The 14428-nt window shown below is 33.8% G+C and overlaps 1 protein-coding gene across 1 annotated transcript in view; it reads right to left on the reverse strand.

The window, feature by feature from the left end:
* Window positions 1-3548: 3548 nt before the first annotated feature.
* Window positions 3549-14428, reverse strand: part of OTOGL (otogelin like) — a 99367-nt gene continuing 88487 nt past the window's right edge. The window contains exons 51-56 of the mRNA XM_087874316.1: window positions 13738-13916; window positions 12308-12409; window positions 11379-11498; window positions 9827-9872; window positions 5523-5602; window positions 3549-3773 (exon numbers count right to left, since the gene is read on the reverse strand). Of these exons, the coding sequence (XP_087730442.1) occupies window positions 3573-3773; window positions 5523-5602; window positions 9827-9872; window positions 11379-11498; window positions 12308-12409; window positions 13738-13916 (728 nt within the window). The 3' untranslated portion in view covers window positions 3549-3572. The remainder of the gene's footprint in view (window positions 3774-5522; window positions 5603-9826; window positions 9873-11378; window positions 11499-12307; window positions 12410-13737; window positions 13917-14428) is intronic.

Here is a 14428-nt window from a genome sequence, read left to right on the forward strand (position 1 = left end):
GGGAGGAGACTACGATTTGGCGTAGCTCGCTTGCACAGAGCCTCTTCCCTCTTCTGTACAAAGTGAAAAGCCAAAGCGCTTCCAAAAGAGTTTGCTCTGCCCACCTCGGGAGAACCTTCGCTGCCGAATCCAGCGCTTGCGCTCTGTCACTGGGTTTGGCTCACCAAGTGATTCCAAAAGAGCGCGGCAGCTTCCTACCGGCAGACCTTGCCTAGCTCGGCCGCCGCTAGCGCGCAAAACCTACCTGCTCTCCGTGGGGGAAAAGGGCTACGAAAGCCTCCGGGTCCCTGCGCCGTTTTCTTTGCTTCCTTTACTTGCTCCAGTCCGACTCGTTTTGGCCACCTCACCACCCCGCTGGGTGGGCTGAGGGCCTGACTGAAGGAAAGTCGGGTGGGGGCGGAGTCGATTCCTCCACCGGGGGCAGAAGGTCCTCCTGCCTTCCAGCAGGAATGTTTTTGGTGGCCAGGAGCATGGATACAGTCATCCCCACCATTGGAAGTGCAGAACATTCTTGGAAAGCACAACGTTCTTTATTATTATTATTATTATTATTATTATTATTATTATTATTATTATTATTATTATTGTTGTTGTTGTTGTTGTTGTTATTGTTATTATTGTTATTATTGTTATTATTGTTATTATTGTTATTATTGTTATTATTATTATTATTAATTATTTCATGTGTCAGATTCATAGGGCATTTCAGTAATGGCAAATGGATAATACCCTCATTCATTTTACTGTGTTTACTTGCTGAAAACTCCGTAAAACTAATGTATTTGGAGGATCAAGAGCTACACAGATATCCAGATTACTTAGGATACCATGGTTAGGAAAACTGCATTCAACTGGTTATCTTCAAAGGGACCCCAGAGGAATTGGAGTCAAATTGGAATAATTTGAGTTTTTTGAAATTAGTTAAAGGTGTGTAGTTAAATGTAGGGGGTTTGCACGTATAGTCAGCTACAGATCACCGAAAATCTGTGAAATGGGTGCAGGATTCAGTTAACAGGAAAAAGGATTCCTAGATTAAACTACTAAACAATAATAATGAGAAATATTTTTAAACTATATGAATAACAGAATCATAAAGGAGTTTTGTTGGTTTTTTTAGGGAAATTGGGATTAAACAGACTATTTCAAAATGATTCAAAATGAAAGAACAAAAATATAAATCTAAGTAAATATATATTGTCATCTATTTTATAAATAATCCTAACAGATTTCAAAATAGATTGATTACACCTTACTTATATATTTGTTGTACACCACCTGCATTAGAAAATTGTGTTTGTAGTGTAGGAAATTGCATTTTATTGTATTTATAAACTAGGTATTTTGCCTTCAAGCCTGAATGGATTAGATAATCGTGCAAAAGGTTTCAGCCATTTTTAATAATGAAAGTTTGTCCAAAGCTACTCAAATGGAAATGCTACTAAGTCTGAAATATTTGGTTTAGGACTGCTGTTTAAAATCATCAAGTGCATTTTCCCATACCCCATTTCCAATTAGACCACTTGTTTAAAGAAAGACAAACATTTTCCCTGTTTACATTCGGCTATAACTGTGACGGTTCTTGTAAATATAGTATGGTTATTGTGGAGTTAAAATACATACATTCACTAGTTATCTAGTGACAACATCTCTAGAGCAAAAATGCACTTTGTTTGCAACTCTCAGCTCTGCATAAAGCTTTCATCAATACAATAAGACAGCTTTACATGATCAGCAGAAAAGCCCCTTTTACAGGAGGAGTAAACATCTTTGTTTGGAACAGCATATTTCATTTTAATTAAATGGATACTCCCCTAAATGAAAATATTTTCATTTCATACACTGTTTCTAGTAAATGTATAAATAATTGATCACAAAATAAAGTGAGGTACCAAACTATATTTTAACGCAGATGTAGTTCTAATAAAATTTTATTTAGGAGGGCCATTTTTAACAGAAAAGCAGATGAAGGAAGTGAATTACCTTTCCTGCACATACGTTTAAATTACCTACCATTTTTCTCTGACATATAAATAAATAATTGGAATCCCATTTGAAAAAACTATCTGAAAGGTGACTTGGAAAGTAAAAATTAGCAATGGATTCTTTCCTTTCCCCTTTACTATATAATAGAAGCACATCTGGGAACTTCATTATTCATACTTTCTTGTGACTTGTAATTTTCCCCTAGAACTTAATGGAGAAATGATTTGTTAAAAGGCTGCATAAAATATGACTTTCTAAAGGGTTTTTCTTGAATATTCATTTTATCTTCCCAATAAAAGTCTTAGTTATTAAACGTTTCCTATGGCAACAATATACTGTAATACTCAATTCTTTTTAAAAATATTTATTTATATTAAAATATTGTAACACATAATCAAGAGATACTAGAAATACCATGAACGATTGCACAAAACACATTAGTCTAGTATAGATAGCCTTCTACCTCAACATGTCCTTTCTTTAAAAAATGCAGCTTTTTCATGCATTTTCCTCTTTAGGAGTGCATATAGCATTTCAAATTAAGTTTTAATGCAGGCAAAGTATAGAAACTATCATTTACTTTTGCATAAATTCTTGTAAATATAAAATAATGTCAAAAATGGTTTATAAGATATTACTACATGCAGTCATAGTAATAAAAAGTATGCTAGAGAAGATTAGAATCAGAAAAATAAGAAATACCACCATGTTATGGATTTCAAAATTTTAATAAAATATCACAAATATTACAATGCAGAATAGGATTACTCTTGAGGAATAATCACTGATGCCAGTGGAAGTGCTCATAAACTGCAAAGTTTTGATATAACCCCAGAACAAGGCATGTGTTATAATTAGATAGTTAATGTTGGCTAATTACATAAATGACATGAGAGTGTATAGCACTTACAATGTCTGGCATGAATAACATCTGGAAGAGTAAAGAGATCACACCCACAACCAAATGCAGATTAGTTAATGCAATATTTTTTTGATTAGTACTTATGGTTGTGGAACTTGGCAGATAGGAGAAGGGTGGACGCCTTTGAACTATGGTGCTGGAGGCAACTATTACACATACCATGGACTGCAAAAATAATGAAGAAGTCCTAGTCTGAACCTCACTTAAAATATTACTTGAAGCCAAGATCTCCAAACAGAAGGCATCATACTTCGGTCACGTTTTGTGATCTGACTCATTCGAAAAGTCAATCATGCTGGGAGTGATCAGTGGAAAAATGAAAAGGTGCCATCCTCGTATCTGTTGGCTAGACACTATAAAGAATGACACTGGGATAACCATGGCAGATCTGAAGGAGGCAATGCAAGACAGACGAACATGGAGAGAGCTGATCCATAGAGTGGCCAAGAGTCAGTCATGACTAAATGACTGCTCCTGATGAATTACATACATACTTGACATTTCTGAGTATATTACTGTAAAGTGAATTAAGTGTTCCATATGTGTCAAAAATTAATATGCTCTCTTTTTACATACAGCATGCATATATAAATTGAGAAAATATTTATATATTAAATCTGATCATAAGAAAGAACAAAAACTTGGTTTGCAAGTAATCACAAAGTTTTTAATTCCACTGGCATGAACAGTCTGTAGGTTCCTGCATGACATACAGAATTTCAGTGCCATTTCCAGAGCAGTAAAGTGGTACAGTTCGATTCTGAACTCCATTTTCACGGCAGCATTTGCAGAACCTTAAGTGGCTATCGACGTTGACATTAAAAATTGTAGCAGAGGGGCACTTTCCATCACAAGAAGCCACACTTATCTGTTGGAGACAGGAAGGAGAAGAATGTCATTGATAGTTTCAAATTTTAGCCTTTAAATTTATTGACAGCTTCAGTCATTAAATCTATTTTAAAAGTTTGGAAATTCATCATGTTGCTGAATTTCTTGTGTGTTCAGGTCTCATGAAATAGTCCCATGGTCTATTCACGATCAGCCTGTTTGCTTCCTCTGCCATTTGCCTTTTTATGATACTTTGCCATTTAATTCTTAAAACAAGGACATCTGTACACTACTATGTAATACTTGCAAATATTATTTTAATATACATATCAGTGTGCTGCTTAAATGCATCCATGCCTGACATGGAAGGAGAGAAAGGAATATTAATAAATAACAGGACATCTCCAGTTCAAGGCAGCAAGCTTAAGATTTCTGCATACACATATTCATGGACATGTTAGATGAGGTGATATGTCCACACAAATACTTATTCTTGCACATGCAAATATCCCTCTACAGGGAAAATGGTGTCCCTCTTGGTTCTATTAGACCTCTTAGTGGTATCCAGTATTATCTACCATTAAACCATTTAGGGATATCCACAAGGGTTTGAAGTAGAGAGGGTACTATTAATGGTGATTATGCTCCTACTTGAGTAGGTGGTTCCAGGCTATGGTGCTAGGGGCAGAAGAATTTGAGCTCATGGAACCCCTAAGCAGAGACTTCCAAGGTACAGACTTCTTTCTTTGCTATTTAACATTTAGAATAAAGCTATGGAAGATATCACCCACTGATCTAGTGTAATGTTGATAACATGTTGATGATTCCTGGTTTCTGCATCACCATCCAAGAGATACTGCGAGGATCCTGAAGAGGAGTTGTGAAGAGGGCAAAGTAAACTCAGATTAAATCCTACAGCATTTCTCTGGGTGGGATCACATTTCCCTGAAAGAAGGACTTTGTGACTTGTGGGTTTGCTTGTATTCTCAACTCTTGCTTCAATAGCAGATGAAAGCTGCTAATGCCATAGCAGGTAGAAAAAGGCAGCCAGGAGGTCTTTTTCCAAAATCTACACAGCAATTTAAAGTAAGTTGAATAAGCATGTGTTCAATAGCTGTTAGGGAGGTTCCATATAGAGGTTCTGGAGTGCCAGTTACAACCATACATGGACCAGGAGGCCACAGTGATGGCAGGCCATGCCCTGATCCCCAATAGGCTGAACTACTGGGATCTGCCTTTGGAGATCACTTAGAAATTACACTGGTGCAAATACAACAACTTGATTATTGGCAGGACAGGTCCCCTCAATATTAATTAAACTCAATTCTTGCTTGGGTTATCAGTAGACTTTGGTATCCATGTTAAAGAATGGTCATTACCTAATTAGGAGAGACAATTGTATTCTGCACTAGTCATCTGGTTTGAGATGTCTCTGAACTAATGAAGTCAGCATTTAAATAATGTTAGGGTAAAAGCAATTAAACTGCAAATTCTTTTTATGAGTAGGAGGATATTACTAGGGAGAGAGGTTTTCCAGATGTCAAAACAGTAATAGGATTTGCATGTATGTTTACCACACTAATCACAAGCCTGTTTTAGCAGCTGATATGCTCTAAGGCTGAGAGAAAGTGACTAGAGACAATAGCAAACCACTTCTGAAAAACCTTGCCAACAAACTGCAGGAACTTGTCCAGGCAGTCTATGATAATCAAACAGGGTTGAATGGAAGAAAAAAACCCCTCCTGCTCCTACATAGGAAGTAGCCCCCAAATTAGGCATTTATACTTACAGGACTTTGGCTTATGCAGTCTTCTTTTCTTACAGTAGTTCTGACCATTATTTTCTGGCAAATCCTTTCGTCTCTTTTACCTGATAAAGCATAAAGTATGAAGACACTACTCAAGCCTTTTTTTTTACTACATCATTAGTTAAAGAGCTCTTTAGGTGTCTGTACTCATCTGAACATGCACCAAGGTGTCTAATCCTCCACCCATAATCCGTTTGTGGAGCTTTGTTTTGTTTGTAATAGCAGAACATCTCATAGCTGTTTATGCACATTAATATATACTTTTTTCCTATTCTCTTCCTAATGGAACACCTAGACATGAAGGCTGCACAGCAACTGGATTTAAAATAGGTTGAACAAGCATGTTCAATAAGTGTGAAGAAGGTTACACTCAAATCAAAATGTGTATAAAAGTTAAGAGTATGGAATGCTTAGTATTGGCAGTTCTATCATGATCTCATTTTTCTGGTCCCCTTGGGCAGCTGATTTAGAATTTCTATCAGATCTCTGAATTGACTGGAGGATTTCCAAGAGGAGCTCAACAAAGGTGCAGTTCTTTTTGTGTGACACAGCACACCTGACTATCCAAGAAACTACTCTTAAATAAGAGCATAGTTGAGATTGCCATTTAATTTTAGAATGGAAAGAAAGTATCCGCAGAAAATACCCTGCAATCTGAATTATGCTGCAATTATAGCAGGCATAACTGCAAAGGCAGAATGCTTTCCAGTTTCGTTATGCAAACAACATAACATAACTTGCCTATTTTCCCTATTTTCTTATTTCTTCAGTTCAATTTCAATTCAGCTGTGATATTATTACAAATATAATTAATAGTCTTCATTGTTATAATTCATCGCTCAGAGTAAAATAACCCCATCAAACTATAGAAAATTAAGAAGGGCATTCTGATTTTCAAGCTCCATTTGTAGAAAGATTGGATTGGTTTTTCATACAGCTTTTAGACTATTCAGCTGTTACTAATATTGCTATTCACTTTGGGTAGATTTCCCTGATGTATTGTAATATATATATTCTATCAGTATTAGTTAAGATTTGCTTTTAAATTTTATATTGTTTTATGAATTGATTGTAAACTACTTTGAACGTTGAAAAACAATTAAATCAACAGAGGGAAAACAACAGCAGAAATTTAAAATCCCAATAAAAGTCACAAAATGAGTATTGTCCACATCATTAATTTTACTAGAAATATATTTTTGCTCCTTTTCTGACCATGTTCAATGCTTATATTTCAAGAATTATATCCACAGAATTGTTTACAAAATCAGATTCATGAAGTGCATCTTTAGGTAGTGCTAGTTTTACTATGGAATAATATATTTTTTGATAATTATAGAGTCAATCAACACTTCTCTGAATCACAACCTAATGTAATATATCTATGTATATCAACATTTTTTTAAAAAAATAAAGAAAATAAAATACATTTATTAAAAATAGTAATACCTGGTTCACAATTAATACTATCAGTAGAGACTACAGGGCTAATGGCAAAGGGTAATACACCCCGTCCAGAACCTGGCAGAATTATTGGGAATATAAGTTTCTTGTAATAAGCAAAAACATTTTTACATAAACAGCATTTCATTAATTCTTACACTGCCAACTGCTAATAATTTTCATGGAAGCTGTTCTTTTTTATAAAAAGAAACAAGTATTCTTATTTTTCTAAATTAATTATAACCCTATGTTTTAATACCCATGTGGATAATAAGGCCCTTACATTTTACATGTGAAAAAAGAAACCTGGAACATGATTTGGCAAGGTAAGAATTAAACATATGAACTCACTCAGCATGCATATAATCATTCACCATTTCAAATAAAGATCATTCATTACCATTAAAACCCAAGGGATTTTAAGCTGTACTTGTAGCTCAGTTATACTCCTTAACCATTAAAAGCACATGCTTTTATTTGTTCTAAAAAAGACTCTATTAGTATATAAAACAGCATTTAATATTGATTTTTTTAAGCTAGTTCAGCAAACAGTTCTGAAGATAACTACTAAAGCCAAATTTTTTGGTTAAACATTGTTTTAGAGAACTGTAAAGAAAAATTCTTCTACCCATCAATGGCTGGCTTTTACATGATTTACTTCATTTATATAAAATATTGATTAGGAGAGAGAAATTTATGGTATTCATAAGATGTTATTAACCTTCAAATATTAATTTATTAATATCAATATGTCAATTTAGTGACACAATTTTCCTTGTCATTGTACTACTCAGAATAGTAACTTTTTTTAGGTAAAGGATTTTCTAGATTTAAGTCATGATGTGAAGAAAGAGATACTTTGAAATTATTAAGAAAATATATGTATGTGTGTTGTAGGTTCCAGAATATTCTGAGTAGAAATCTGATCAGGAAGCATTCTTCTGGAAAATTGAAGAGACACACAGTGTTTGCAGATTTCTTCTTCTCCCTGACACTATACCACTGGCCAGTACTATTTAATGGCAATGCAGAGTGCAAGACAACATTTAGCAAAATATGAAAGATGATAAAGGAATTGCTGGTGGCAAGATATTTCCTTGGTGAGCTATCTTTTTCTACAAGTGCTTCATCAGAGCCAGTGTGGTATGGTGGTTAAAGTGTTAGACTAGCACCCAGGAGACCAGTTTATCCTTTCTTCTACACTGGATAAATTTCTGTCTGATCTATGTCACAGGGATATTATATGAAAATGGAGAGAGGAGTGTTAGACATACTGCCATCAACTTCTTAACTGAAGGCAGGAGATCTAACAAATAACTGTATTATTTTATGGCCATCTATTGTAAATAAATACCAGAAGAAAAAATCACTACTTGTAAAAGCAATATTACAGTAGCGGTGAGTTTGACTACATACTTCAGATCTTACTCAACATCTAAAGCAGTGTTTCTTAACCTTAGCAACTCTAAGATATATGGATTTCCATTCCCAGAGTTCCCTAGTCAGTATGGCTGGTTGGGGAATTCTGGGAGTTGAAATCCACACATCTTAAAGTTGCTAAAGTTGAAAAACACTGCTTTAGATGTTGGGTAAGATCTGTAGTATGTGAATATGAATTTATGAAAAACAGAGTCTCTTTGTACAGCCTTTTTGAATCCAGAGACAGGTATTCTAGAAGATACTAGATACTGGTTCACAAGATCACACCCTGATTTGTTGATATGCAACATGAAGGATTTCCCAAAGAATAAAAGTATAAGTAGGCTTGATTGAGAAAAACATTTTTGAGAGTACCAGCAATTATTAAAACCTAGCTGTCTTTTTCTTTCTTTGGTGCTTTTTATTCAGGTGTATTTGATCCTGGTTTCTTTGTTGGATTTTCAAGTAAGGCTAGGAGAAGGAAACTGTTTTTCTAGCAATATTTGTATTATGAACAAAAGAAACTCATAACAAAATGTTCATTCCAGTTCAAATAGAAAGAACCATCCTAGGTTGGATGGATTTTTACTATCTCTAATAAAATATCCAAATTCCACCATTGTGAAAAGTAATCATACTGTACTTACATTTAAGTTCTCATTTAAACTGACACTTTGAGAAGTAAGATTATCAGAAAATAAACCTTGATATATTTTTTTGAGTAGAATATTTATCCACTATCCTGAACGAGAAAATTTATGACCTTTTAGAGCCGACCTATATGTTTTACAGTGCAGTTACTGAAACTACAGTATTAAATATATATGTGTGAATATATATATATTCACATTTACTGTTTTTATGTAATGTCTCAACAGTGCAATTATCCCTTTTTATATAAGCATTTTATATCATTTTCTCATGTAACCTTATGGTTGTACTTGACATATTTCCACAGAACATAGGTCAGTAACTACTATCATTTGATATATTTTTTTGCATTGACTGACCTAAATAAAATATTCATATTTTCTCATTTTCCCATTTTCTTATCATCTTTGTTAATCTTATAATTAACAAACTAGAGAAAAATCCTATTAATAAATTGGATAATCTTTGTTTCCTAAAGGTATTCAAAACAGTTTTTAGCCATATCTATATTATTTTGGGAGGAACTGGTTATATATCAAAAAGAAAAGGTTAAAACACAAATTTAAATTTTAATATCAGCACATTAGCAGCCATATAAAGCCAGGCTTGTCAATTACTTTTGTTAAGGACTGGACACATATGACATGATTCAGAGACAACATGCTGTTTTCTTTTCATATGTCTCCTTAAAGAGGTTAAGAATGCACACAGCTGTCCAAACCCAAAGCCATACCAACGCAGAACTAGCACACAATATAGCTGTCTTCACTTACAGGTCTTGCAGCAGCCATTGTGATAGGTCTGCACAGAGCCTCCATTCTAGGAAAATTAAAAAGGAATATTTCAAAAAAGACTGTGCTCAAAGAAACACATTGAGGCATATGGATACTGCAATGCATATAAACAAAAAGAAAAGGCCAGATATCAGATCCAATCTACAAATATTTAACTATTTTAATTAAGGGAACATTTAACATGAAGGAGCAATCCACTATGAATCTATCAGTTTTTTAAAGATATAATTCATGAATGGGAGACCTTCACAGGAATTGCAGAGTTCTAGCTATAGGCTACTTTTTCAGCCAGATGTTAAGACGAAAAATGAAGTTTTCTTAACACCAAGCTGAAAAAATAGCATACAGCTAGAACTCTGCAATTCCTGTGGAAGTTTCCCATTCCAGAATTATATCTTAAAAGAACTGAAAGATTCATAATGGATTGTCCCTTCATGTAAAATGGAAGGTAAACTTTATTTCCTCAGAATGTTATATTGATGTATTCCTGATATATTGAAAATTAGTTATGCAGCCAAAAATCTTGGAGAAAAAGTAAAAAATAATGGCTGCAATTATACATAACAACCTACTTTGAAGTCTCTCAAATATAGTAGTCCTCAATTTACAACAGTTCATTTAGTGTCTATTCAAAGTTACAGTGGCACTGAAAAAAGTGCTGAACGTTTTTCAGAGTTACGATCTTTCCAGAATCCCCATGATCATGTGGTCAAAATTTAGATACTTGGCAATTGGTTCATATTTATGAATTTTGCTGTACCCCAAGGTCATGTGAATACCTTTTGTGACCTTCTGACAAGCAAAGTCAATGGGGAAGTTAGATTCACTTAAAAACCAAGTTATTAACTTCTCAGTTGCAGTGATTCATTTAACAACTGAAGCAAGAAAGGTAGTAAAATGGGGCAAAATTTACTTAACATATGTCTCACTTAACAAAACACATTTTGGGCTTAATTGTAGGTCAAGGACTACCTGTACTGCCTCTATACATTTATTTAGAATTCACTAAAACTATGTAACATAGGCTTGAGGTAATTCTTCTCCACTACACATTTACTTTTCAAGAATTGGCAGCATTTTTTCACTAAATCAAAACAAATCAAAACAATACAAAAATTGAATCAATTGACTATAAGATAACTTTGGATCAATTTTTGTTTGAAAAATTTATTGATTTTGATTTGGTGGATTAGATTTGCATTTTAATTTTGTTTAGGCATTTGGGGAAATATATGTCAGAATCAAAGACACTAGACAGTATATGTTTCTAAAATCATTATGAATAAGGGAAGACAGAATCAAGTTTAACCCCTGTAACTCTCATATATATCCCTTTGGAGGTAATATGGGCTAATGGGGGAGAATACTAGATTTCAAAGTATTATCTGTATGAAGGTATAACTTGGAGGAAAAAATTAAGACAGTAAAAGCAGTTTTTTATATTTTTATAATATTAAACAAACCTTTATATTAAGTTCCCAATTAATTAAACATTCATGAATAAGGAATATTTTAATTATAAAGTACAAACCTTTACACATTCAGTCTCATTAAAGGGTGGGCAAAACACACTGGAGTCAAGTACCACTGTCTCCACACCAATCTTTGCACATTTATATTTAGTGCAGTTTGAGTCCCATGTGCTTCCTTCCTATTAAAAAAAAGAGAGACGCAGTGTGGAAAAGGAAGGAAATTGAAAACTGGCTACCATGTAGCAAAAATAATGATTGAATCATATGTTAAGACAACTTTCCAATCCTTAATGGCTGTAATTTTAGTTTAATGAATATTAAATTCTGTTGAACAGTCAATGTTTTCTGAGAACATCAGAACAATGAGTTAATACAGTAGTAGAAGCCAGTTTGGTGTAGTGACTAAGATACCAGGCTAGAAACCAGGTGACTGTGAGTTCAATCCTGCCTTAGGCCCAAAGCCAGTGACTTTGCCAAGAAAACTTTTCTTGCCAAGAAAACTGCAGGGACCTGCCAGCAAGTATCCAAGCATCAATAAAGATTGAATGGAAGAATAAAAAAGGAGTTATATCATAATCTATTTTTCATAGAAAGCATTTACAAAAAGGGCAATTTCAGCAGAAAACAACTGTTTTTTATTGCTTAACACCAGAAATAGAACTCACATGTAACTTAATTTGCTGTGCTAAACAGAAAATCTGATTGAGTATGGTGTCCACACAGATGCAGGTAACTTTGGTTAAATGTCTGCTCATATATAAATCAAACTTAAACAGAATTCATTTACTAATATCAAGCTAACACCAGTATTCCTGGTGTTGTTATATACTTAGCTCCATTTAGTTAATCATATTCAATGTGCAATATGATCTCCAATCAAGAAAAATTTGACTCAAGAGTAATCATATGAGAAAATTGTAGAATTTACTACTTGATTTAATCGGAATCCTTATCCATTGTTTTCTGAGCCATTTTTCAACCCGCTTACTTCATAAATCTCAAGAGTTCCATTGTCAGTATAAAAAGGACATGAAACACTTATGCAGGAACCACAAGAATGTTGATCATCAGATGGGCTGTGTACTTGATGCTGTTAAAAAGAAAGAATATCCTTATGGATTGTCTCAAATATATAAGGCAATTAAATGCTAAAACTATATTTAGCTGCTATATGCAGCATGTATCAATATGTTAACAATATGATTTTCTTTGGCAACTATATCTATATCTTTCCTGTTGATGAGATATAAGCTTAGGTTTGACAATGCCAATCAACAGGTTAGTTTTTGCATTTTTTCTTTAAAGTAATATAGGTAACAGTCTTATACCAAATAAAAATTAGCCTTGTATACAGCAGGTGTACACAACCTAGTTTGGCCTCAGAGTTTGAATATGTTGGGAATGTTACTCTTAAAAGTGGAAGCAACAGAATAAAGGTACAAATTGCATGCAATTATAGCTATATTAAATATATATATAATTAAGTACATTTAACATTATTATTTCCTATGTATTTAATAAGATTCCCTTTCTACCATATTAAATATGAAAATTGCTTCCTACTATAATATGCAGGTTTTCATCCAATTACAGTATTAGCAAAGAGGTGATAACATAATGAAGATTGGCCTTTTTTTAAAGAAAAAAGTGATATGTGATGTGAGTGATTTTTTAAACATAAAAAGATTGTGCAATAAAGCTATAAAAAGGTATCACTTGAATTAACATTGTCTGATGAATTAACTTTATGTTTTTGGAGAGAAAATGGAAGTCAACTCTCAATTTATGTCTGCAAATTCCTTTTCCCTGTCCCAGGGCAAAGATAAGGCAGAATATTATGAAACGAGTTCCACAGCTTTGTAAGATGTTCCCTTGACTAGACTAGGTCAAATATAATGTGTTCACACTCAGACTATGCTTTGCAAATTGCCTGTGAAGATCAAGATGAATAGAGTTAGTTGAGTCTCATGGAAGCTACTTTATTCAGCCTTCACTGTCAAAGTAGGATAACTTTTTTCTATGCATGCATAATCCCAAAATACCACAAAAAGAGATAAGGGGCTGCTTTAAAAATTCAGGCAATGAGTCCAGAGTTTGCAGTTTTGCCCACCACACAAAAGCCAAAATCATAATTATAAAAGAAGACTAGGAAAATATAGAAGGACCATGGATTGAGAAGCTCTGTGACTATAATGTAAAAGAAATAAATTGCCTGTTTCTTCTCTGGAAAAATAACAGGATCATTGCATAGTTAGGCACATAATTCATATATTTCACCCGCATTTGTTTTAAAATACCTATTGGTTATAAATAAATTACAAATTTCTCCATTCTCGGGAAACAGATTTTGCTATAGATTTTAAATGATGGTATATTAATTATGTCCAGAAATGACTTTGTCTGCATATTTTTACTTACTGCTTCACATTTTTGGGAACAATTAACTACTGCCAGATTCATAGTGTGAAATCCTGAGTTAGGGTCTCTTTCTTCTGAACACTTTGCCATATAATAAAGTTCTCCATCCAAATATTGAATCAATGTCTGACCCGGGTTCAGTACTGTGACTTCTCGGAATACGCAGACATTTTCTTTTTCTAGGGAGAGAGAGGAGGGAGGGAGGGAGGGAGGGAGGGAGGGAGGGAAGGAAGGAAGGAAGGAAGGAAGGAAGGAAGGAAGGAAGGAAGGAAGGAAGGAAGGAAGGAAATAGAATATGCAAAACAAGAGTACTATTTAATATCAATTTTTTCTCATATACAATAAGAAACGTTTGGTGATCAACTGTGATTTATTTTCAAAGTTCAATGGTTGATGCTTAGAGCTTAGTGTTAGTGTGACCTTGGCTAGTATTATTGTATTTGTATTTTTTTTTCTTTTCCTTGCATACTGCCCTGATATTTTAGGATAAATGGGAATTTAATAATATTTAATACATAGCTTAGGTCATAATGGAATACAAATAGCACAATATATTCAGCAATCTATGTATTATCATTCCCTTCATAAATTTAACACTACTAAAGAACTACTACTAAAGAACAGGAATATTATTTAGGCGAATATTTCTGTTCTAACAGAATCTGTCCCTTTTTTATTTTAAACTAGAAGA

Source organism: Pantherophis guttatus, chromosome 7, assembly GCF_059756535.1.
Source record: "Pantherophis guttatus breed Tessera chromosome 7, ASM5975653v1, whole genome shotgun sequence".
In the NCBI taxonomy this organism is placed as follows: domain Eukaryota; kingdom Metazoa; phylum Chordata; class Lepidosauria; order Squamata; family Colubridae; genus Pantherophis; species Pantherophis guttatus.